Here is a 25,527-nt window from a genome sequence, read left to right as displayed (position 1 = left end):
TACTAGAGCATCTGAGCTACGTACAGAAAAAAGGATTCCATATTTTTAATAAAAGACCAACTGAAAAAAAGATTTTTAGCTTAAAATAAGGGCAATGCAATAATTTAAAAAATATTGCCTTTAACCGCCTCTGGACCGCCTAACGCAGGATTGTAGTCCGGAGGCGGTTGATTCATTCCTCTTCGGCGCGTCATTTCGCGAGATTTCCTGTGAACGCGCGCACACAGGAACGGCAGGTAAACGAGTGCATCTACAGCCTGCCAGCGGCGATCATTCTCTGGCAGGCTGTAGATGCGATTTATTATTATTATTATTTTTTTTAACCCTTGAAAGGTATATCAGATGCTGTTTTGTTAACAGTGTCTGATATACCTGGTCCTCTGGTGGTCCCATTTTCTTGGATCGACCACCAGAGGACACAGGTAGCTCTGGAAGTAGCACCAAACACCACTACACTACACCCCCCACCCCCCTGTCACTTATTAACCCCTTTTTAACCCCTGATCACCCCCCTGTCATTGATCACAGGGGGGTGGTCAATGACGGGGGGGTGATCACCCCATATAGACTCCCTGATCACCCCCCTGTAAGGCTCCATTCAGACGTCCGTATGTGTTTTGCGGATCCGCGGACACCGGATCTGCAAAACACGGACACCGCACATTGCCAGAACTATATAGAAAATGCCTTTTCTTGTCCGCAATTGCGAACAAGAATAGGACATGTTCTATAGGCTCTACAAAAAACGCAGTGTTCGCCCGATCAGGCCTGATCTTGTGCGCACACTTGCGTTCAGTCCGCCCCACCACAGTGACAGAATTATTTTTTTTCTGATCGCTGCAAAAACACCGTAAAATCGCTGCGGCGCTATAAAAAGATCACTTTTGAGGGGCATGGCGAGTTCATAGAAGATTTTTTTTTATTATTTTTTTGGGCACAAGTTAGCGGAAATTGATTTCTTATATTCTCATATTCCACTAACTTGTGACAAAAAATAAAATCTCACATGAACTCACCATACCCCTCACGGAATCCAAATGCGTAAAAATGTTTGACATTTGGATTCCAGACTTCTTCTCATGCTTTGGGGCTCCTAAAATGCCAGGGCTGTATAAATACCCCATTTTGGAAAGAAGACACCCCAAGGTATTCCGTGAGGGGCATGGTGAGTTCCTAGAATATATTTTTTTGGGGCACAAGTTTTTTTCTCTCTTACAAAATCATTTTCCGCTAACTTGTGCAAAAAAAAAAAATATTCTAGGAACTCGCCATGCCCCTCACCTTGGGGTGTCTTCTTTCCAAAATGGGGTCACTCTTGGGGTATTTATACTGCCCTGGCATTTTAGGGGCCCTAAAGCGTGAGAATCCAAATGCCTAAAAATTCCCTCCTAAAAGATACTCATTGGAATTTGGGCCCCTTTGTGCACCTAGGCTGCAAAAAAGTGTCACACATGTGGTATCGCCGTACTCAGGAGAAGTAGGGCAATGTGTTTTGGGGTGTATTTTTACATATACCCAAACTTTGTGTGAGAAATATCTCTGTCAAATGTCAACTTTGTATAAAAAGATGGGAAAAGTTGTCTTTTAGAGAGAGATTTCTCTCACCCAGCATGGGTATATGTAAAAAGACACCCCAAAACACATTGCCCTACTTCTTATCAGTACGGCGATACCACATGTGTGACACTTTTTTGCAGCCAAGATGCGCAAAGGGGCCCAATATCCAATGAGTACTTTCAGGATTTCACTGGGCATTTTTACGAATTTGGATTCCAAACTACTTCTCACGCTTTAGTGCGCCTAAAATGCCAGGGCAGTATAAATACCCCACATGTGACCCTCATTTTGGAAAGAAGACACCCCAAGGTATTCCGTGAGGGGTATGGTTAGTTCATGTAAAATTATTTTTTTTTGTCACAAGTTAGTGGAATATGAGACTTTGTAAAAAAAAATGAAATAAAATCATTTTCCGCTAACTTGTGACCAAAAAAATAAAAACTTCCATGAACTCACTATGTCCATCAGCGAATACCTTAGGGTGTCTACTTTCTGAAATGGGGTCATTTGTGGGGTGTTTCTACTGTCTGGGCATTGTAGAACCTTAGGAAACATGACAGGTGCTCAGAAAGTCAGAGCTGCTTCAAAATGCGGAAATTCACATTTTTGCAGGTCTGACGGGGGGGGGGGGGGGAGGGGGGGGATTCCCTCTGCGCTCACGTTCCTCTGCCATGGCCATAATATTAGAAATACACTGAAAAGACATTTACACTTTTTTAAGCTTCTTTTTTTTTTTTTACAATCTGCTTTACATCCTTATTACAAAGTAGTGTTGTGTAGAAATAACCTTCTGTAACCCAATGAGCATAAATATGGCTACTAGAGATAAGCGAAGTATTTGAAAATTCTAATCAAATTACTTCATCACAAAGGGCATTTCTTTGTAAGTAGTGGGTGCAATGACAGGGAGCGGACGCTCCCCGTCATTGTACCCCCTCAGATGCTGAGTTCATACATGATCACTGTATCTGATATACATGATTTATTTGCTAGTGACAGGCCCGCGGGGTGACGTCATACGTCACTGCGCACTGGATTTTGGCCAAGATCTTCAAGCAAGATGTCAGAGGCTGGCCCATCACTATCAAATGGATCAGGTAAGTATGATTATTTTTTTTGCACTATTTCAAGTTAAATTGATTCCCTACCACGAAGCACGAGGAAATCGGGCTTCACAGCTATTCAAATTTATCCTGAAATTCGGATCAACACTCATGGCTACATAAAAAGATCATTGTCTATGGATAGTAAATGAATAAATGGACGTACTGTAGCTCTGGCTGCGATAATTGTGAAACATCTGGATAGTCTTTGCAATCATTCGCTGTAAAAATAAAACCAATAGATAAAAATATAGATTAGATAGGTATTCTTTTAATCTTTTACATAACATCATCATTTATTTTTGCTATTGAGATTAGGGCTTATTCGCACAACCGTTTTCTCTTCTGTGCACTGTCCATTTTAAAAACGGACAGCACACACCTGTTGAAGTCAAAGGGGAAATTCACACATCCAATTTTTCAATGGATCCATGTGCCCGTCCATTTTTTTAAAGAGCCAGTTTTTGCTGAAAATTGGACATGGTCATGTGAGTAAGGCCTTAAAGGGAACCTGTCATCAACTTTATGCTGCTCTAACAGCAGAATAAAGTAGAGACAGGTGAGTCTATTTCAGCGGTCTGTCATTTATAAGTTAAAAGTAAGTGGTTGCTGAGAACCAACATCACAAACATTGCAGACGGCCTGGAGAAGAGTCATGGCCACCTGAGAAGAGTCCTGGTTATTCATGAATCCCTGCTCTCCTGCCCACCTGCTGATGACTGACAGTCTTCTACCTAGTTTTCTCCTGGTTCTCTCTAGGAGAGAACTGCCAATCATCAGCAGATGGACGGGGAGAGCAGGAGATTATGGATAACTATGACTCTTCTCAGGTAGATTTGACTCTTTTCAAAGCCTGGGCTGCAATGATTATGATGCTGATTCTCAGCAACTACTTACTTTTAGCTCATGAGTGACATACTGCTGAAATCAGCATTTCTGTCACTAATTTATGCTGTCCTCAGTGAGATCAGCAAAAAGTTGATGACAGGTTCCCTTTTAGCTGTGTGATTAAACCATAGTAGACAAAGAGGCTGCAACACTCACAACAGCATGCAAGGGTGCTTAGTGTCAGACCCCCTCCAATCTGATATTCATGACTAGTGTTGATGGCGAATATTCTAATATTCAAATTTTTATCGCGAATATCGGCACTTATCGGCTGCCTTGCTCTATTATCAGATTTCTCTTACTGGGAGCAGTTTTCATACTAGAAGTTATCAGGGGATCTCTTTATGTCTACTCTAGATGTGTAGTGGAGACTTGATAACTTACCATCTTCTCAAAGTTTACCAGGTTGTCCAATGTACTTCTATTGCCCTCATGGATAAATGTAAGATCTGTAAAATAATGAACAAGAAAACCTGAATGCACGCCTAGTGAGTGTAACACTGTGGAAGTATGTCCAATCAATACAGATTATAGGGCAAATCGGTCATAATTTGTCTAATGACTCGGGGACATATTTCTTGCACAGATTGCAACAATCTGCAACTTTCCCCTGCTCACACCAGGTCTTAAAACTGTGTAGAAAATGGTCTAAATATAAGCCACCAAGGAAGCTGGCTTACATTTAGAAGCAGCGATGGATACATCGTAGTTATGTAGAGGCCGGCGCCTCTTCATAACTTCGGCGGATCCACCTCCAGCTATAGGGGTTATTATGACCGGAGTCTAAAACGTCAGTCTTAACCCCTTAAGGACCAGGCTCATTTTCACCTTAAGGACCAGGCCATTTTTTGCAAATCTGACCAGTGTCACTTTAAGTGCTGATAACTTTAAAACACTTTGACTTATCCAGGCCATTCTGAGATTGTTTTTTCGTCACATATTGTACTTCATGACACTGGTAAAATAAAGTCAAAAAAAATAAAATTTTTTGCATAATAAAATACCTAATTTACCAAAAATTTTGAAAAATTAGCAAATTTCAAAGTTTCAGTTTCTCTACTTCTGTAATACATAGTAATACCCCCAAAAATTGTGATGACTTAACATTCCCCATATGTCTACTTCATGTTTGAATTATTTTGGGAATGATATTTTATTTTTTGGGGATGTTACAAGGCTTAGAAGTTTAGAAGCAAATCTTGAAATTTTTCAGAAATTTACAAAAACCCAATTTTTAGGGACCACTACAGCTCTGAAGTCACTTTGCGAGGCTTACATAATAAAAACCGCCCAAAAATGACCCCATACTATAAACTACACCCCTCAAGGTATTCAAAACTGATTTTACAAACTCTGTTAACCCTTTAGGTGTTGCACAAGAGTTATTTGTAAATGGGGATGAAATTTGAGAATTTCATTTTTTTGCCTAATTTTCCATTTTAACCCATTTTTTCCACTAACAAAGCAAGGGTTAACAGCCAAACAAGACTGTATCTTTATTGCCCTGACTCTGCTGTTTACAGAAATACCCAATATGTGTCTGTAAACTACTGTACGGCCAGACAGCGGGGCGTAGAGTGAAAGGCGCGCCGTATGGTTTTTGGAAGCCAGATTTTGCTGGACAGTTTTTTTGACACCATGTCCCATTTGAAGCCCCCTGATGCACCCCTAGAGTAGAAACTCCATAAAAGTGACCCCATCTAAGAAACTACACCCCTCAAGGTATTCAAAACTGATTTTACAAACTTTGTTAACCCTTTAGGTGTTGCACAAGATTTAATGGAAAATAGAGATACAATTTCAAAATTTCACTTTTTTGGCAGATTTTCCATTTTAATTTTTTTTTTCCAGTTACAAAGCAAGGGTTAACAGCCAAACAAAACTCATTATTTATGGCCCTGATTCGGTAGTTTACAGAAACACCCCATATGTGGTCGTAAACTGCTGTACGGTCACACGGCAGGGCGCAGAAGGAAAGGAATGCCATACGGTTTTTGGAAGGCAGATTTTGCTGGACTGTTTTTTTGACACCATGTCCCATTTGAAGCCCCCCTGATGAACCCCTAGAGTAGAAACTCCAAAAAAGTGACCCCATTTTAGAAAGTACGGAATAGGGTGGCAGTATTGTTGGTACTAGTTTAGGGTACATATGATTTTTTATTGCTCTATATTACACTTTTTGTGCGGCAAGGTAACAAGAAATAGCTTTTTTGGCACTTTTTTTTTTTTGTTATTTACAACATTCATCTGACAGGTTAGATCATGTGGTAATTTTATAGAGCAGGTTGTCACGGACGCGGCGATACCTAATATGTATACAATTTTTTTTTATTTATGTAAGTTTTATACAATAACTTTTTTTTAAAACCAAAAAATTGTTTAGTGTCTCCATAGTCTAAGAGCCATAGTTTTTTCAGTTTTTGGGCGATTATCTTGAGTAGGGTCTCATTTTTTGCGGGATGAGATGACGGTTTGATTGGTACTATTTTGGCGTACATGAGACTTTTTTGATCACTTTTATTACCTTTTTTGGGAAGTAAGGTGGGCAAAATTTCAATTTTCTCATAGTTTTTATTTTTATGGCGTTCACCATGCAGGGGAAGTAACATGACCGTTTTATAGATCAGGTCGTTACGGACGCGGCGATACCTAATATGTGTAGTGTATTTTATTTTTTTATTTTTATTCAGTGATAAATGTTTTTTTTTTATCTTAACTGTTTTAATTTTTTTTTATTTTTTTGACCCAGACCCACTTGGTTCTTGAAGATCCAGTGGGTCTCATGTCTGTATAATACAGTACTGTACTCTATATAGGGTTCTGCACTGTATTTTACTTACACTGAACAGATCTATGCTTTCAGCATAGATCTGTTCAGCACCATGGACAGCAGGACGCCTGAGCAGGCGTCCTGTTGCCATGGGAACCTTCCCCGTCTGCCACAACTTCGCAGACGGGGAAGGGTGAGGACGGGGCTTCGGGGGGCTGCCTGGGGGCTCTCTCTCTCTCCATCGGGGGGGCTGCAAAGGCACAGCAGCCCCCCGATCGGAGAGGGAGGGAGCTCCCTGCACTGTTAACCTTTTCCATACAGCGGTCCATACGGACCGCTGTATGGAAAGGGTTAAACGGCTGACATCGCATCAACGATGTCAGCCGTTTATACCAGGGTGCCAGCAATGTGCTGGCACCCTGGTATACCCACTGTACACCAACAATTACGCAATAGGAGGCGGGCGGGGGATCGCGATCCCGCCTGCCGCACCGCCCGCCTCCCGCAACGCTCCCACCGCCTGCGACACCCCCCCTGCACCACCCGCCGCCATCAAATCGTGCAGGGGGAAGGTGAAATCTTGATTTTAGGCACTCTGAAGTTTCTGATCCCCGCGGTCAGGGACCGCGGGGATCAGAAACTGCAAAAAGCGCAGCAAACCGCAGGTCTGAATTGACCTGCGGTTTGCTGCAATCGCCGACACGGGGGGGTCAAATGACCCCCCCCCTGCGTTGTTACGGGATGCCGGCTGAATGATTTCAGCCAAAATCCCGTTCCGATTAACCCCCGCGGCGCCGGAATTCAGATTTTAAGTCAGGGCGTACGTCAGCACCAATATCCCTGATAGTTACCCATCAGGAATGCAAAAAATCGTCTCCCAAATGTATCCACATTCGGCACTCAATAAACATGAAAAATTTCAAGGACATCAGCTTGTTCCTTAAAGGGGTTGTTTCATCATAGACAATGGGGGCATATCGCTAGGATATGCCCCCATTGTCTTATAGGATGCTCTCCATTCAGAATGCATTAGGATAAAACTGATCAGTTCTTTTCCGGTATTGAGCCCCTAGGACGGAACTTACTACCAGAAAAGAATAACGCTAGTGTGAAGTACCCTTAGGGATTCACTAGGTGGTGACCTTTTCCCCTTTCCCTAGTTTCCAGGCCTAGTAGCTTTTCCCTTCCCTCTTGTGGTCGGTGTGGAGTTATCCTCCCACACCACACCGTGACAACTAGTATGTGGTCTGATGAAAACATTTTTTCTTATTTAACTCCTCTAAAACTAGGGGTGTATCTTATCATCAGGTGCGTCTTATAAAGCTAAAAATGCGGTACATGTATGGTGAACCTCAAATAATGTTTCAGTGCACTCTTTAGCGGATTTTTCCACTGTTAGAAAAAAAAGGACACTTGGTGTTGTTCCTAGTATTGCAGCTCAGCTTCATTCACTTCAATGGGTACCGTATGTGCAATACTAGACACAGCCTATGGACATAAATGATGCCGTTTCTGAAAACAAATCAGAGCAGTTTTTGGGTTCTTAAACAACCCTTTAAACACTGTTTTACCTAGTGTTTTTTTTATTATACAGTTAGGTCCATATATATTTGGACATAGATACAAATTTAGTTTTTTTTTTACCTGTTTACTAAAACAAATTCAAGTTATAGTAATATAATGGACATGGACATAAAGTCCAGACTTTTAGCTTTCATTTAAAGGTAGCCACATTAAAATTAGATGAAGGGTTTAGGAGTTTCAGCTCCTTTACATGGGGCACCCTGTTTTTAAAGGGACCAAAAGTAATTGGACAATTGACTCAAAGGCTGTTTCATGGGCAGGTGTGGGCAATTCCTTAATTATTTCATTCTCAATTAAGCACATAAAAGGCCTGGAGTTGATTTGAGGTGTGGTGCTTGCAGTTTAAAGATTTTTATGAGAAGTAAACATGCGGTCAAAGGAGCTCTCCATGCATGTGATACAAGCTATCCTTCATCTGCGAAAACAGAAAAAACTCATCCGAGAAAATGCTACACCATTAGGAGTGGCAAAATCTACAGTTTGGTACATCCTGAGAAAGAAAAAAGCACTGGTGACCTCAACAATGCAAATAGACCTGGACACCCACGGAAGACAACAGTAGTGGATGATCGCAGAATAATTACCATGGTGAAGAGAAACCCCTTCACAACAGCCAACCAAGTGAACAACACTCTCCAGGATATAGGTGTATCAATATCCAAATCTACCGTAAAGAGAAGTCTGCATGAAAGTAAATACAGAGGGTTCACTGCACGGTGCAAGCCACTCATAAGCCTTAAGAATAAGAAGGCTAGATTGGAATTTTCTAATAAACATCTTAAAAAACCAGCAAACTTCTGGAAGAACATTCTTTGGACAGATGAAACCAAGATCAACCTCTAACAGAATGATGGAAAGAAAAATGTATGGTGAAGGCATGGTACAGCTCATGATCCAAAGCATACCACATCCTCTGTAAAACACGGCGGAAGCAGTGATGGCTTGGGCATGCATGGCTGCCAGTGGCACCAGGTCCCTAGTGTTTATTGATGATGTGACACAGGACAGAAGCAGCCAGATGAATTCTGAGGTTTTCAGAGACATACTGTCTGCTCAAATCCAGCCAAATGCAGCCAAACTGATTGGCCGGCGTTTCATAAAACAGATGGACAATGACCCAAAACATAGAGCCAAAGCAACCCAGGAGTTTATTAAAGCAAAGAAGTGGAATATTCTTGAATGGCGAAGTCAGTCACCTGATCTGAACCCAATAGAGCATTTCACTTGTTAAAGACTAAACTTCAGACAGAAAGGCCCACAAACAGCAACTGAAAACCGCTGCAGTAAAGGCCTGGCAGAGAATTAAAAAAGGATAAAACACAGCGTCTGGTGATGTCCATGAGTTCAAGACTTCAGGCAGCCATTGCCAACAAAGGGTTTTCAACCAAGTTTTAGAAATTAACATTTTATTTACAATTATTTAATTTGTCCAATTACTTTTGAGCCCCTGAAATGAAGGGATTGAGTTTAAAAAATGCTTAAATATATATGGACCTAACTGTATATTATCAATCCATTTATTGACTGGTTTATTTCAACCCTCTTGCTGATACCTTTTAGAATAAGAGGAAGGAATGGAATGAGAGGAGGGCTGAGCTTGGCTACAGCAAGTCTGTAGGATCTATGATTCCAGGAGGGGTCCTGCAAGAAAGAAAATTTAGAATTTACTTTAGACTTAGTTTTACAAATTATATTTAATGTACGTTTACTTCTAAAATCCCATTTCACAATTTACATATATAATTGATCTACATAGAACAACTACAATCTAAAATGAATGACTTATCTTGTGCATCTCTAGACAAACAGACTGTATTATAGCTCAGAGCTGCATTCACAATTCTTCAGGCTACAGGGCTGAATCAGGGCCTTATCTGCCATGAGGTGAGATGAGCATCTCACCTCAGGGGGCGTCTGAACTGTCTCCGAGAGGGTGGCAGTTGAAGGCTGGACACCTGTTCCTGCCGTTCCCTCTCATAGGGGCAATAGAATGGTGCAGGCAGTTGCTAAAAGATGACATCATCATGACCTCCATGGGCTGGGTCTTAGGCAGATCTATAGCATAGTAACAACTACCTGCATTCTGGTGCAGGCAGTAGTGACAATGCCATTGTAACTACATGCACTTGGACACGGGCATCTCAGGCTATAGGACGGAAGTGATCCATGGATTGTATCACAGATGGTGGCATGGAGAGGGAGTCGGGTAAGTATAGATTTTTTCCTTTGTCAGAGCATTATAACTACAGGGGGGAGCATTATATCTACCAAAGGCACTATAGGGGCCCATTATAACTACTGGGGGCACTACAGGGGGTATTATAAATAACAGGGGTAGTACAGGAGGCATTATAACTACTAGGGACACTAAAAGGGGCATTATAAATACTGGGGCACTATAGACGCATTATAGTTGCTGGGGACGCTACAAGTGGTATTATAAATGCTGGGGGCACAATAGGAGACATAATAACTACTAGGGGCACTATAGGGAGCATTGCAACTAATTGTAGCACTATAGGGGGCATTGTAACTACTGGGGGTGTAACTACAGGTTGTATTTACCTTGCTCCCCGACACCCGTGTCGCTTCTGATGCCCGCACGGCCACCGTTGCATCTCGCAGTCGCACAGATCAAAACATCCAGGGGGGCAGCCAATAGCAGGCCGTGATGCAGGTGTCGCTATGGAGGCTCATGCTATTGGCTGATAGACCAACTCCACCCCATGGCCGGATGTTTTGATCCGCACCACGGGGTGATGCAGCGGCCACCGTGTCGGCATCAGAAGCCGGGCAGCAAGGAAAGTACAACCTGTGTGAGGAGCCCGGGCATTGGAGGGGTTGGATAACCCCTTTAATATGAACAAAGTTGTGGCAGAAGGAAAATAATGAAGGTAATGCCTCCATCACACACACTTCTTCATTTTTATCGTTTATAAAACCACATGAATTTTATATTTTCTTTTTTTTTTATGTGGCAAGTAAACAACAAAACACTACAAAACAAAGCGCATTGTACATTGTGCATTTTATACCTCATTATAGACTAATGTAACATCTAGCCATACAACTAGGACTTGGACAATATGATTACTACGTCACTACTACATAATATGGTGATACTTACCATGAGCCTTTCAAAGATGGAATATAACTTTCTGGTTTTGTTGGGTAACCGCTAAAATGAAGAAAAATAAAATTAGTTTCCTATGTTTGTAAATTAATTGTAATGGATGAGACTAAGCTCATATAAAATGTCACTTCTGGGAGCTGATTTATCAGTGCTCATTAAGGGCTCATGCACACGACCGTATGAATTATGTTCCACAAAACACGGATCCGCAAAACATACGGATGACTTCTGTGTGCATTCCGTATTTTGCGGAACGGAACAGCTGGCCCCTAATAGAACAGTCCTATCCTTGTCCGTAATGCGGACAATAATAGGACATGTTGTATTTTTTTCCAGAACGGAAATACGGAAATGGAACGCACACGGAGTAACCTCTGGTTTTTTGTGGTCCCATTGAAATTAATGGTTCCACATACGGTCCGCAAAAAAAAACGGAACAGACACACATATACGTTCGTGTGCATGAGCCCTAAGGCTGTATTAGACAGGCAGATTATGCAGGTGATTGTTAGGAAGGAAGCATTCCTTCCCGGCAATCGCCTGCCTGTCAGCGGAGGAGACCACTGCTATTACATGCAGAAATCTCGCCCCCATACTGAAACATTGTTTGCCGGCAGCAGACCGCGATTACACATCACGATCTGTCACCGGCAAACTATGATTTTTAAACCTGTTGAAAGATTAGAATTGCCCGATGACCGAGTGGCAGTATTACACTGCCAGATCAGAGTGTTCATACGAACGCTCGTTAGCGGCAATCTGTCTGTCTAATACACCCTTTAGGCTGGGTTCACACGGGCGTGTCCGGATTAGGTCCGGATGCGTCCCGGTGTATTGCCGCAAACCCGCGCGAGTAGGTACGCAATTGCAGTCAGTTTTGACTGCGATTGCGTTCCGATGTTCCTTATAACATGGTTATAAGGGAAAATAATAGCATTCTGAATACATACAGTGAATAATAATACAGTGAATAGACTGTCACCTAGCAACCATGCGTGAAAATCGCACCGCATCCGCACTTGCTTGCGATTTTCACGCAGCCCCATTCACTTCTATGGGGCCTGCATTGCGTGATAAACGCACAATATAGAAGCTGCTGCGATTTTCACGCAACGCATAAGTGATGCGTGAAAATCACAGCTCATGTGCACAGTCCCATAGAAATGAATGGGTCCAGATTCAATGCAGGTGCAATGCGTTCAACTCCCGCATTGCACCCGCGCGGAAATCTCGCCCATGTGAACTCAGCCTTAGAGAAACCCTTTTGTAATAAAGCTTCTTGTTTGCCATAAGGATTCTTCTCCATGATCAATGAATAACATTACAATACAGTAACATGGCCCAGCCAGAGTCTTTGGAACTATCACTCACCTGCCACGTTCTGGACATTCGGCTCACTGCTGTGTTACTGAGGCCAAACATAACAGCAAAGAAAGAATTCAGATTTTTCTGCTCCTTCAGACTGCGAACAAGCAAGGAATGATGATTAAAATTCCCAAAATTGTATACCAAGGTAAAGCTGGCCACACACATTAGATGTATTAGCTGACCAGCTAATGGGTATTGGGCCGACTCTTCCCAATGGCATATGTCAGGGAAATAAATATTGAGAAGTTGGATTTAAGCTGCTCGATTCTTTTGTTCTCGGGGAAATAAGCCATTGCCAGGAGTCTGGCAGCGACTTTATCCCCTCTTCCTACAGTCCTCAGGGCCCACCTGCCGGTCATGTTGTCAGGATTTCCTTTGTATTAAAGGGTTGTCCGCTTTTTATTATTGATGGCCTATCAATATCAGATTGATGGGGGGGGTGACTCCCGGCACCCCCGCCGATTAGCTGTTTGAAGAGAAGGCAGTGTTCATACGAGCACTGCTTTTTCTGCTATGCAATTGCAGTGGTGAGCAGTGTAATTACAAGAATGGCGTCCCCATTCACTTCTATGGGACAACTGTGTCTGATCAAGTGTATACTACAGAGCTGTCCCATAGAAGTGAATGGGGACGCCATACTTGTAATTACACTGCTCACCACTGCGATTGCTGCGGCGAGCAGGTACACAGTGCAGAAAAAACAGCGCTCGTATGAACACTGCCTCCTCTTTAAACAGCTGATTGGCGGGGGTGCCGGGAGTCAGACCCCTGCTGATCTGATATTGATGGAACCTATCCAACCCCTTTAAGCAGGTGATATAATTAGTGTCAGTGCATCCGAACTTACTCCATATATTCTGTGGAATATTCTCAAATCATGAGCAACAGGTGGGCCCTGAGGACTGGAGTTGCGGAACGCTCCTATAGAGAACACAAGCATGCTCGCCCAAGCCAATCATGCATGTGTATGACGGGGTCAGATGAGATAGCTGTATGGTCAACCTACTATGCTCATGATATGAAAAGTTAATGATAGTGACTAGTAATCATGGGAGTAAATATATAGGGGGTCATTTACGACCAGATACATGCCACTTTTGTGGTGTATATCTGGCTTAGGCATAGAAAATGGTCTAAATGTAAGACAGCTAGGAAACTGTGTTACATGTAGAATCGGCCCTAGATGCGCCAAAGTTATGTAGAGGCCGGCACCAGCGCAGGGACTTATTAGGACAGGCGTTTAAAATATACTGGGTCTTAATAAATGTGCCCCCATTCTAATTTCCAGCCCATTTATGAAACCGGGGTGTATGGGCTATGGTCCATACTGTATCCCTGTATCCTTGTGTCTTCAATTCTCATACATATATATATATATATACACACACATATACACATATACACACACACACACACACACATTACAACTTATCTCAAGAAGAACTGCTTGATAACAGACAGTGAAAGAGACAAGCCCTGTATTATACTGATGGTAATGGCAACTTACTGTGCTGCCAGCTTGATAAATTTGCGCAACAGCAGGGTCCTCCTCTCGTCGTCTTGGCACAGACAGACTTCGGTTGCTACCCAGAACTGCACCTCATTAAATCGTTTTATAAACCTCTCCAGATTAGCAGTTGTGCTGTTACGGAACCGCTGTTTCCCAAATGTGTGATAAAGCAACTCCACCTAAGTAAATAAGTTGAGAACATTGTAATGGGCTCACTTCGCATCTGGACTAATGTTCAGAACATGGAATAGGCTCTATAGCTATCTGACTCTTGGGGAGATAATTGTCTGAGATGTAAAAGAGGCAGCTTAGAATAATGATCCTCAAGATGGGGGAATAACCAAGATTTAAAAAAATTACCCCATCAGGAGTCCTTACTGTTTGTAGTTAAGTCAAGGGCACTATCCTCATCTTCTGCAATGAAACTCAGTGTTTAAAGGGGTTGTCCATGGTATCAAAATCTCCTAACAGCTTGGGATGCTTTAAACAGCGATCCTTTTTATCCTCTGTGCCACTCCAGGGTCGACACTCTGGTGGTCCTTGACAGTCTCTGTCTACTTTGCTAAAGCTGATTGCGTGACCACTGCTGTCAATCATTGGCCTCAGTGGTCTCATGCCATACATACAGGCATCACATGAGGCCAGGCAGCCCATTCTGGATAGAAAGACATTTGCTCAAGAAAAGCCTGACTTCTTTGAGGCATGGACTCATCAACTCCTTGAAGGTTCCATGTGTTCCCCAACCTCTGGCTCCCTGACTATGGCTCTCCAGCTGTTGACATCCCTAGAAACTATTACAGTGGGATGCGAAAGTTTGGGCAACCATGTTAATCGTCATGATTTTCCTGTATAAATCGTTGGTTGTTACGATAAAAAATGTCAGTTAAATATATCATATAGGAGACACACACAGTGATATTTGAGAAGTGAAATGAAGTTTATTGGATTTACAGAACGTGTGCTATAATTGTTTAAACAAAATTAGGCAGGTGCATAAATTTGGGCACCACAAAAAAGAAATGAAATCAATATTTAATAGATCCTCCTTTTGCAGAAATTACAGCCTCTAAACACTTCCTGTAGGTTCCAATGAGAGTCTGGATTCTGGTTGAAGGTATTTTGGACCATTCCTCTTTACAAAACATCTTTAGTTCATTCAGGTTTGATGGCTTCCGAGCATGGACAGCTCTCTTTAAGTCACACCACAGATTTTCAATTATATTCAGGTCTGGGGACTGAGATGGCCATTCCAGAACGTTGTACTTGTTCCTCTGCATAAATGCCTTAGTGGATTTTCAGCAGTGTTTAGGGTCGTTGTCTTGTTGAAAGATCCATCCCAGGCGCAGCTTCAGCTTTGTCACTGATTCCTGGACATTGGTCTCCAGAATCTGGTGATACTGAGTGGAATCCATGCGTCCCTCAACTTTGACAAGATTACTAGTCCCTGCACTGGCCACACAGCCCCACAGCATGATGGAACCACCGCCATATTTTACTGTAGGTAGCAGGTGTTTTTCTTAGAATGCTGTGTTCTTTTTCCTCCATGCATAACGCCCCTTGTTATGGCCAAATAACTCAATTTTAGTTTCATTAGTCCACAGCACCTTATTCCAAAATGAAGCTGGCTTGTCCGAATGTGCTTTAGCCCACCTCAAGCGGCACTTTTTGTGCTGTGGGGGGAGAAAAGGCTTCCTCTGCATCACTCTCGCCTACAGCATCTCCTTGTGTAAAGTGCGCCGAATAGTTGAACGATGCACAGTGACTCCATCTGCAGCAAGATGATGTTGTAGGTCTTTGGTGCTGGTCTGTGGGTTGAATCTGACTGTTCTCACCATTCGTCGCCTCTGTCTATCCGAGATTTTTCTTGGTCTGCCACTTCGAGCCTTAACTTGAACTGGGCCTGTGGTCTTCCATTTCCTCAATATGTTCCTAACTGTGGAAACAGACAGCTGAAATCTCTGAGGCAGCTTTCTGTATCCTTCCCCTAAACCATGATGGTGAACAATCTTTGTCTTCAGGTCATTTGAGAGTTGTTTTGAGACCCCCATGTTGCTACTCTTCAGAGAAAATTAAGAGGAGGGAAACTTACAATTGACCCCCTTAAATACTCTTTCTCATAATTGGATTCACCTGTGTATGTAGGTCAGGGGTCACTGAGCTTACCAAGCCAATTTGAGTTCCAATAATTAGTTCTAAAGGTTTTGGAATCAATATAATGACAACAGTGCCCAAATTTATGCACCTGCCTAATTTTGTTTAAACAATTATAGCACACTTTCTGTAAATCCAATAAACTTCATTTCACTTCTCAAATATCACGGTGTGCGTCTCCTATATGATATATTTAACTGACATTTTTTATCGTAACAACCAACGATTTATACAGGAAAATCATGACGATTAACAAGGTTGCCCAAACTTTTGCATCCCACTGTATGTGCTAGAGGCAGCAGGAATGTCATAGCATTACCAGAACTTAGTCATAGGGTCAGACCATATCACTGGTAGTTTAAAGGGAGTATGGCATCAGAAAATGACCTATTGTGTAAATCACATTTTTACATTAAACATTTTTTAGAATTTATATTAATATTAAAAAGATTGTATATAATCCTGCAATTTTCACACTTGGCCTAAAATAGGAGTAGGTGAGCTTCGATATCACCTATTGTGGTGGATCCCGTGTTATCTGCCTGTGATGATAACAAGAATAACTACTTAGAAACTACCTGTACAGAACAGGAAATCATGAGCTACTACTAGGCCTAGTGTGAAAATTACAGGATTATATATATTTATTAAATGTAGATAGTGACATGGGAAAAAAAAATAAAAAAATCTTAAAAAATATATATATGTTTAACATAAAAAAAAAACATGATTTAAACAATAGGTCACATTTTGATGACACTTTCCCTTTAGTACAATTCTTTACTTTCATTACCTTCTGTCCTATTTCTAAGTGGTTCTAGATCTATAAAAGTTTGAGGACTATGACCTCACAAGATATAATAGGAATAAACTTTAACATGTTTCAGGCAACACAACTGATTTTGGCTCTAATTTGTAACACAATTGGCCATATTTCATAAACCTAACAGGTCCAGATTTAGCCAATAGGATCAAAAAGTTGAATCTATGACAAGTATTTGCTAAGCAGAATTTTTGTATCCTTGTGAACACTGGCATATACAGTACCTGGTGCACACTCTTAAAGAGGTTCCAGTCACTTTCTGTCATGTGCTGAGCCAGGTCCTTGGAGCTGATGAGATCTAGGATGTCATAATTACTGCTGGTTGGTCCCATTTGCTCAGGTAAAGGAGTCTTAAAGAATATGAAACAGAAAACGTGTTATTTTTTGTATACTATTCAAAGTATAAAAGTGGAGATGCAGACAGTATGGTGGATACTTCATATTGCTGCTTGGGATACAATTGTTGATTGAGTACCGCAGGTTTCCTTGTGCTACCCCAGTATCATCCCTCAATTCTAGAACATTTGCACACTTCTATAGGAACGATTTACTTATGGCTACTAGTGACACGTCTCCAAAACTGACCATCTCCTCTCCAAGACACCATGAAACCTGTAAAGTATACTCACCAGATTGATCATGTCTGGAGCACTGCAGATAAAAAGACGTTCATTTACTCCTAGAGAGGTGAAGGCACCAATGTCCTCATGTTTCAGGCACACTTTTTCTGCCACACACACAAGAGAAGTGAATAAAAAAAATGTAATTCATAATTATCACCATGGTCTTAAAAAAAAATATCCAAAACAATACTGTAAAAATGGACGTGCTTAAAACTAGAACCAGCCCTGCACCTCACATGAATCCAGAGATTTCCCTATTCATTGATTCTAAAGCTCTGCTAGATGTATTTGAAGCTAGCAGCTCGGGGTGTGTGTGTCCTTTCTGCTGCAGTTCTCTCCCTATCGCAGATCAGGGGGTGTCCTTTCTCAGCAGACGCGTTCTTTCTGCTGCAGCTCTCTCCCTGTCACTGCTTCTAACAGTAGATATGGCTGGTGGCAGTTGAAGGATAGAACTGAGCATACAGTGCCTTGCAAAAACTATTTACCCCCCTTGACTTTTTTCATATTTTGTTACATTACAGCCTTAAGTTCAATGTTTTGTTAATCTGAATTTTATGTGATGGATCAGAACACAATAGTCTAAGTTGAAGTGAAGTGAGAAACATATATAAATAAAACTATTGTTTAGAAATAGAAAACAGAAAATTAGCATGTGCGTATTTTTGTTAGGAAGCCTATAAAAAGCTCTGGTGCAACCAATTACCTTTAGAAGTCACATAATTAGTGAAATGATGTCCGCCTATGTGTCATCTAAGTGTCACATCATCTGTCATTACATATACACACCTTTTTTTAAAGGCCCCAGAGGCTGCAACATCTAAGCAAGAGGCATCACTAACCAAACACTGCCATGAAGACCAAGGAACTCTCCAAACAAGTAAGGGACAATATTGTTGAGAAGTACAAGTCAGGGTTAGGTTATAAAAAAATATCCAAATCTTTGATGATCCCAAGGAGCACCATCAAATCTATCATAACCAAATGGAAAGAACATGGCACAACAGCAAACCTGCCAAGAGACGGCTAGAGATGGCCCGAACTATTCGCCGGCGAATATCGCATGTTCGCGTTCGCCGCGGCGGGCGAACATATGCGATGTTCGGTCCGCCTCCTATAAATCATAATTGAGCAAACTTTGACCCTGCACCTCACAGTCAGCAGACACATTCCAGCCAATCAGCAGCAGACCCTCCCTCCCAGACCCTCCCACTGCCTATCAAAAAGCAAGGACAGCATCCATCTTAGATTAATTCTGAAGCTGCAGTGTCACAAAGTTGTAATTGCAATGCGATTAATACAGGTTATATTTATCGCATTGTGATTACAACTTAGAGCTGGGTTCCTAATGGTTATATTGATAGAATATAATGAAGATTGAGAATATAGTGCTATATTCGTTGTCAATTCTAGCAATACAACCATTAAGAACTCAGATCTAAGCTGTAATCGCAATGCGAATAATGCAGGTTATATTAATCGCATTGCGAATGCAAGCTAAGTTCCTAATGGTTGTATTGCTAGAATTGACGAATATAACGAATATAGCACTATATTCTCAATCTTCGTTATATTCTATCAATACAACCATTAGGAACCCAGCAGCTCTAAGTTGAATTTGCAATGCAATTAATATAACCTGCATTAATCGCACTGCGATTACAACTTTCTCAAATCCGACAGTACATTCTTGCATGGAGCCGTTCCCATGGTGATGGGGACGCTCCATGAGCACGGAAGGTGGCAGAAGTTCTAAGTTGAAATCGCAATGCGATTAATTCAAGTTCTATAAATCGCATTGCAATTTCAACTTACCACACTCTGCGTCAACTACGTAATTTTCCATGGGAGTTTTGCCATGGGTCCCCCTCCGGCATGCCACAGTCCAGGTGTTAGTTCCCTTGAAACAACTTTTCCATCACTATTGTGGCCACAAAGAGTCCCTGTGGGTTTTCAAATTCGCCTTCCTATTGAAGTCTATTGCGGTTCGCACGTTCGCGAACATTTGCGGAAATTCGCGAACGGAAAATTTTATGTTCGCGACATCACTAGAGACGGCCGCCCACCAAAACTCACAGACCAGGCAAGAAGGGCATTAATCAGAGAGGCAGCACAGAGACCTAATGTAACCCTGGAGGAGCTGCAGAGTTCCACAGGAGAGACTGGAGTATCTGTACATAGGACGACAATAAGCCGTTTGCTCCATAGAGTTGGGCTTTATGGCAGAATGGCCAGAAGAAAGCCGTTACTTTCGGCTAAAAATAAAAAGGCACGTTGCGAGTTTGCGAAAAAGGCACGTGGGAGACTCCCAAAATGTATGGAGGAAAGTGCTCTGGTCTGACGAGAATAAAATTGAAGTTTTCGTCCATCAAAGAAAACGCTATGTCTGGCGCAAACCCAACACATCACATCACTCACAGAACACCAGCCCCACAGTGACACATGGTGGTGGCAGCATCATGCTGTGGGGATGTTCTTCAGCTGCCGGGACTGTGAAACTGGTCAGAGTTGAGGGAAAGATGGATGGTGCTAAATATAGGGATATTCTTGAGCAAAACCTGTACCACTCTGTGCGTGATTTGAGGCTAGGACAGAGGTTCACCTTCCAGCAGGACAATGACCCCAAACACACGGCTAAAGCAACACTTTAGTGGTTTAAGGGGAAACATGGAAATGTGTCGGAATGGCCTAGTCACAGCCCAGATCTCAATCCAATAGAAAACCTGTGGTCAGACTTAAAGATTGCTGTTCACAAGCGCAAACTATCCAACTTGAAGGAGCTGGAGCAGTTTTGCAAAGAGGAATGGGCAAAAATCCCAACCTCATAGAGACTTATCCAAAGCGACTTGGAGCTGTGATTGCCGCAAAAGGTGGCTCTGCAAAGTATTGACTTTAGGGGGTGAATAGTTCTGCACATTGACTTTTTCTGTTATTTTGTCCTATTTGTTGTTTGCTTCACAATAAAAATAAAAATAAAAACATCTTCAACATTGTGGGCATATTCTGTAAATTACATGATGCAAGTCCTCAAACAATCTATGTTAATTCCAGGTTGTGAGGCACCAAAATACAAAAAAAGTCAAGGGGGGTGAATACATTTGCAAGGCACTGTAATACAACTTTCCACCTCAGTAGGTGGACATGCACATTCCTATACAGATTAAACACCAGGGGGCACTATCATAATGAGTTACAGAAAATATCTCACAACTAGAACATTTCATGCTGAATTATATTACAATAACATGTAATGGTGGCGCAACCCCTTTAGAATGTATGAAATGTAATACAAAAAAGGTTTCCACTTACCTCCAGAAGAGTTCACTTTAATTAAGACTAAGTCTCGGTGGAAGCCGTTCTTTGCGCCAAGCGATGATATCACTTCTTGAACGGTGGCATTTACCGCAAGCATACCGGTAACGCAAGAATGGTTTGGTAGATATATGTCATAAGGCACTGGAAGATGAAATCATACATTTAATATCTGAATCTAGAAATGGCTTTTATGTGAAGGGGGCGTCCACACAGCGAATTTACTGCAGATTTTCATATCCGCAATTCTTCAAAGGAAATTTGCAGCAGAAAATCTGCACCAAATCATGCCGATTTTGGTGTGGATGTGTGTGCAGCTTCAATGTAAAGATTTTTCGCTGCAGCTTTATCATCTGAACTGACATGATGCTGAATACAGATAAAAGATCTGCAACAGTTCCCAGACAGGAATGTCTGCATGCTGAGCTTCAGGTGGATTTCATGCAGAGTGAGGAGGAGAGTTCTACAAATCTCATTCATTTTTCTGGGATTGTGATCCACTGCCCAAATTTTATCAGCCAATTTGAATGGAAAATCCACAGCAAATCCGTTACATGTGGACAAGTTATAAACAGTATTATTCCATCTTGAAGTGGGTGTCAAGGGTTAGAAAAAGAGACTGTTGTCATGTCTATGGGCTATGTTTGGTCAGTCTAGCTAAATCAAAATCAGTAATGTCTGCAGACACAACCCATGCAGAAGTGTGGCACTGTTTCTGGAATAATTAAAGAGATTCTCCAAGATACTCATATTGATAGCCTATGGTTAGGATAGGTCATCAATATGAAATCGGTGGGGGTCCGACTCCCGGCACCCACACTGATCAGTTGTTTGAGGAAGAACTTGAATGGAACCAAGCTGCGGAGAAAGCAGTGGGTCTAGATTATGCTGTGGTTGTCAATTACATTATTGCTGATTCTTCTGATGTGAAGTGGACAACAAATCCCATGAACACTTGCTCCTCCCTGCTGCCAATAGCAGAGGGACCAGGAGAAAAGGCTAAGGAAGAAAGAAGAACAGCAGCTACATCTTAGAGACAGAAGCATGGCCAGGAGATGGAGAGAGTGAGAGATCTCCACAGACAGAAGTATGCCCTGCTTCTGTGAAGACAGACCGGAACAGTCCTGACAGCTCCTGTGTGAGAGGAGAGAGCGCAGCTGCTGCATGCACACTACAGCACAGCCCAGACAGCTCCTGTGTGAGAGGAGAGAGCTCAGCTGCTGCATGCACACTACAGCACAGCCCAGACTGCTCCTGTGATTCCTGTGTGAGAGGAGAGAGCTCAGCTGCTGCATGCACACTACAGCACAGCCCAGACAGCTCCTGTGATTCCTGTGTGAGAGGAGAGAGCGCAGCTGCTGCATGCACACTACAGCACAGACCAGACAGCTCCTGTGTGAGAGGAGAGAGCTCAGCTGCTGCATGCACACTACAGCACAGACCAGACAGCTAATGTGATTCCTGTGTGAGAGGAGAGAGCGCAGCTGCTGCATGCACACTACAGCACAGCCCAGACAGCTAATGTGATTCCTGTGTGAGAGGAGAGAGCGCAGCTGCTGCATGCACACTACAGCACAGACCAGACAGCTCCTGTGTGAGAGGAGAGAGCTCAGCTGCTGCATGCACACTACAGCACAGACCAGACAGCTAATGTGATTCCTGTGTGAGAGGAGAGAGCGCAGCTGCTGCATGCACACTACAGCACAGCCCAGACAGCTCCTGTGATTCCTGTATGAGAGGAGAGAGCTCAGCTGCTGCATGCACACTGCAGCACAGCCCAGACAGCTCCTGTGATTCCTGTGCGAGAGGAGAGAGCGCAGCTGCTGCATGCACACTACAGCACAGACCAGACAGCTAATGTGATTCCTGTGCGAGAGGAGAGAGCGCAGCTGCTGCATGCACACTACAGCACAGCCCAGACAGCTCCTGTGATTCCTGTATGAGAGGAGAGAGCTCAGCTGCTGCATGCACACTACAGCACAGCCCAGACAGCTCCTGTGTGAGAGGAGAGAGCTCAGCTGCTGCATGCACACTACAGCACAGCCCAGACTGCTCCTGTGATTCCTGTGTGAGAGGAGAGTGCTCAACTACTGCATGCACACTGCAGCACAGCCCAGACAGATCCTGTGATTCCTGTGTGAGAGGAGAGTGCTCAGCTACTGCATGCACACTACAGCACAGCCCAGACAGCTCCTGTGTGAAAGGAGAGAGCTCAGCTGCTGCATGCACACTACAGCACAGCCCAGACAACTCCTGTGATTCCTATGTGAGAGGAGAGAGCATAGCTGCTGCATGCACACTACAGCACAGCCCAGACAACTCCTGTGATTCCTATGTAAAAGGAGAGAGCATAGCTGCTGCATGCACACTACAGCACAGCCCAGACAGCTAATGTGATTCCTGTGTGAGAGGAGAGAGCTCAGCTGCTGCATGCACACTACAGCACAGCCCAGACAGCTCCTGTGATTCCTGTGTGAGAGGAGAGAGCTCAGCTGCTGCATGCACACTACAGCACAGCCCAGACAGCTCCTGTGATTCCTGTGTGAGAGGAGAGAGCTCAGCTGCTGCATGCACACTACAGCACAGCCCAGACAGCTAATGTGATTCCTGTGTGAGAGGAGAGAGTTCAGCTGCTGCATGCACACTACAGCATAGCCCAGACAGCTAATGTGATTCCTGTAAGAGAGGAGAGAGCTCAGCTGCTGCATGCACACTGCAGCACAGCCCAGACAGCTAATGTGATTCCTGTGTGAGAGGAGAGAGCTCAGCTGCTGCATGCACACTACAGCATAGCCCAGACAGCTAATGTGATTCCTGTGTGAGAGGAGAGAGCTCAGCTGCTGCATGCACACTACAGCATAGCCCAGACAGCTAATGTGATTCCTGTGTGAGAGGAGAGAGCTCAGCTGCTGCATGCACACTACAGCACAGCCCAGACAGCTCCTGTGATTCCTGTGAGAGAGGAGAGAGCTCAGCTGCTGCATGCACACTACAACATAGCCCAGACAGCTAATGTGATTCCTGTGTGAGAGGAGAGAGCTCAGCTGCTGCATGCACACTACAGCACAGCCCAGACAGCTAATGTGATTCCTGTGTGAGAGGAGAGAGCTCAGCTGCTGCATGCACACTACAGCACAGCCCAGACAGCTCCTGTGATTCCTGTGTGAGAGGAGAGAGCTCAGCTGCTGCATGCACACTACAGCACAGCCCAGACAGCTAATGTGATTCCTGTGTGAGAGGAGAGAGCTCAGCTTCTGCATGCACCCTACAGCACAGCCCAGACAGCTCCTGTGATTCCTGTGTGAGAGGAGAGAGATCAGCTGCTGCATGCACACTACAGCATAGCCCAGACAACTCCTGTGATTCCTGTGTGAGAGGAGAGAGCTCAGCTGATGCATGCACACTACAGCACAGCCCAGACTGCTCCTGTGATTCCTGTGTGAGAGGAGAGAGCTCAGCTGCTGCATGCACACTACAGCACAGCCCAGACAGCTAATGTGATTTCTGTGTGAGAGGAGAGAGCTCAGCTGCTGCATGCACACTACAGCACAGCCCAGACAGCTCCTGTGATTCCTGTGTGAGAGGAGAGAGCTCAGCTGCTGCATGCACACTACAGCATAGCCCAGACAGCTAATGTGATTCCTGTGTGAGAGGAGAGAGCTCAGCTGCTGCATGCACACTACAGCACAGCCCAGACAGCTCCTGTGATTCCTGTGTGAGAGGAGAGAGCTCAGCTGCTGCATGCACACTACAGCACAGCCCAGACAGCTAATGTGATTCCTGTGTGAGAGGAGAGAGCATAGCTGCTGCATGCACACTACAGCATAGCCCAGACAGCTAATGTGATTCCTGTGTGAGAGGAGAGAGCTCAGCTGCTGCATGCACACTACAGCACTTCACTGATGTGAAGTGGACAACAAATCCCATGAACACTTGCTCCTCCCTGCTGCCAATAGCAGAGGGACCAGGAGGAAAAGGCTAAGGAAGAAAGAAGAACAGCAGCTACATCTTAGAAACAGAAGCATGGCCAGGAGATGGAGAGAGTGAGAGATCTCCACAGACAGAAGTATGCCCTGCTTCTGTGAAGACAGACCGGAACAGTCCTGATAGCTCCTGTGTGAGAGGAGAGAGCGCAGCTGCTGCATGCACACTACAGCCCAGACAGCTCCTGTGATTCCTGTGTGAGAGGGGAGAGATCAGCTGGTGCATGCACACTACAGCACAGCACAGACAGCTCCTGTGATTCCTGTGTGAGAGGACAGAGCTCAGCTGCTGCATGCACACTACAGCACAGCCCAGACAGCTCCTGTGAGAGAGGAGAGAGCCCAGCTGCTGCATGCACACTACAGCACAGCCCAGACAGCTAATGTGATTCCTGTGTGAGAGGAGAGAGCTCAGCTGCTGCATGCACACTACAACACAGCCCAGACAGCTCCTGTGATTCCTGTGTGAGAGGAGAGAGCTCAGCTGCTGCATGCACACTACAGCACAGCTCAGACAGCTAATGTGATTCCTGTGTGAGAGGAGAGAGCCCAGCTGCTGCATGCACACTACAGCACAGCCCAGACAGCTAATGTGATTCCTATTTGAGAGGAGAGAGCTAAGCTGCTGCATGCACACTACAGCACAGCCCAGACAGCTCCTGTGATTCCTGTGTGAGAGGAGAGAGCTCAGCTGCTGCATGCACACTACAGCACAGCCCAGACAG

The 25,527-nt window shown here is 43.7% G+C and overlaps 1 protein-coding gene across 2 annotated transcripts in view; it reads right to left on the bottom strand.

Moving 5' to 3' along the window:
* RAPGEF3 (Rap guanine nucleotide exchange factor 3) overlaps positions 1 to 25,527 on the bottom strand; it is a 101,727-nt gene that overhangs the window by 2,378 nt on the left and 73,822 nt on the right. For both annotated transcript variants that reach the window (XM_044284533.1, XM_044284534.1), the window contains 9 exons: positions 20,817 to 20,963; positions 17,517 to 17,614; positions 17,112 to 17,237; positions 13,911 to 14,092; positions 12,407 to 12,497; positions 11,030 to 11,080; positions 9,456 to 9,543; positions 3,933 to 3,997; positions 2,827 to 2,881 (listed from right to left, as the gene is read on the bottom strand). In XM_044284533.1, the coding sequence (XP_044140468.1) occupies positions 2,827 to 2,881; positions 3,933 to 3,997; positions 9,456 to 9,543; positions 11,030 to 11,080; positions 12,407 to 12,497; positions 13,911 to 14,092; positions 17,112 to 17,237; positions 17,517 to 17,614; positions 20,817 to 20,963 (903 nt within the window). The remainder of the gene's footprint in view (positions 1 to 2,826; positions 2,882 to 3,932; positions 3,998 to 9,455; positions 9,544 to 11,029; positions 11,081 to 12,406; positions 12,498 to 13,910; positions 14,093 to 17,111; positions 17,238 to 17,516; positions 17,615 to 20,816; positions 20,964 to 25,527) is intronic.

This window comes from Bufo gargarizans, chromosome 3 (genome assembly GCF_014858855.1).
Source record: "Bufo gargarizans isolate SCDJY-AF-19 chromosome 3, ASM1485885v1, whole genome shotgun sequence".
Lineage (NCBI taxonomy): Eukaryota > Metazoa > Chordata > Amphibia > Anura > Bufonidae > Bufo > Bufo gargarizans.
This window is presented reverse-complemented; position numbering and strand designations above follow the sequence as displayed.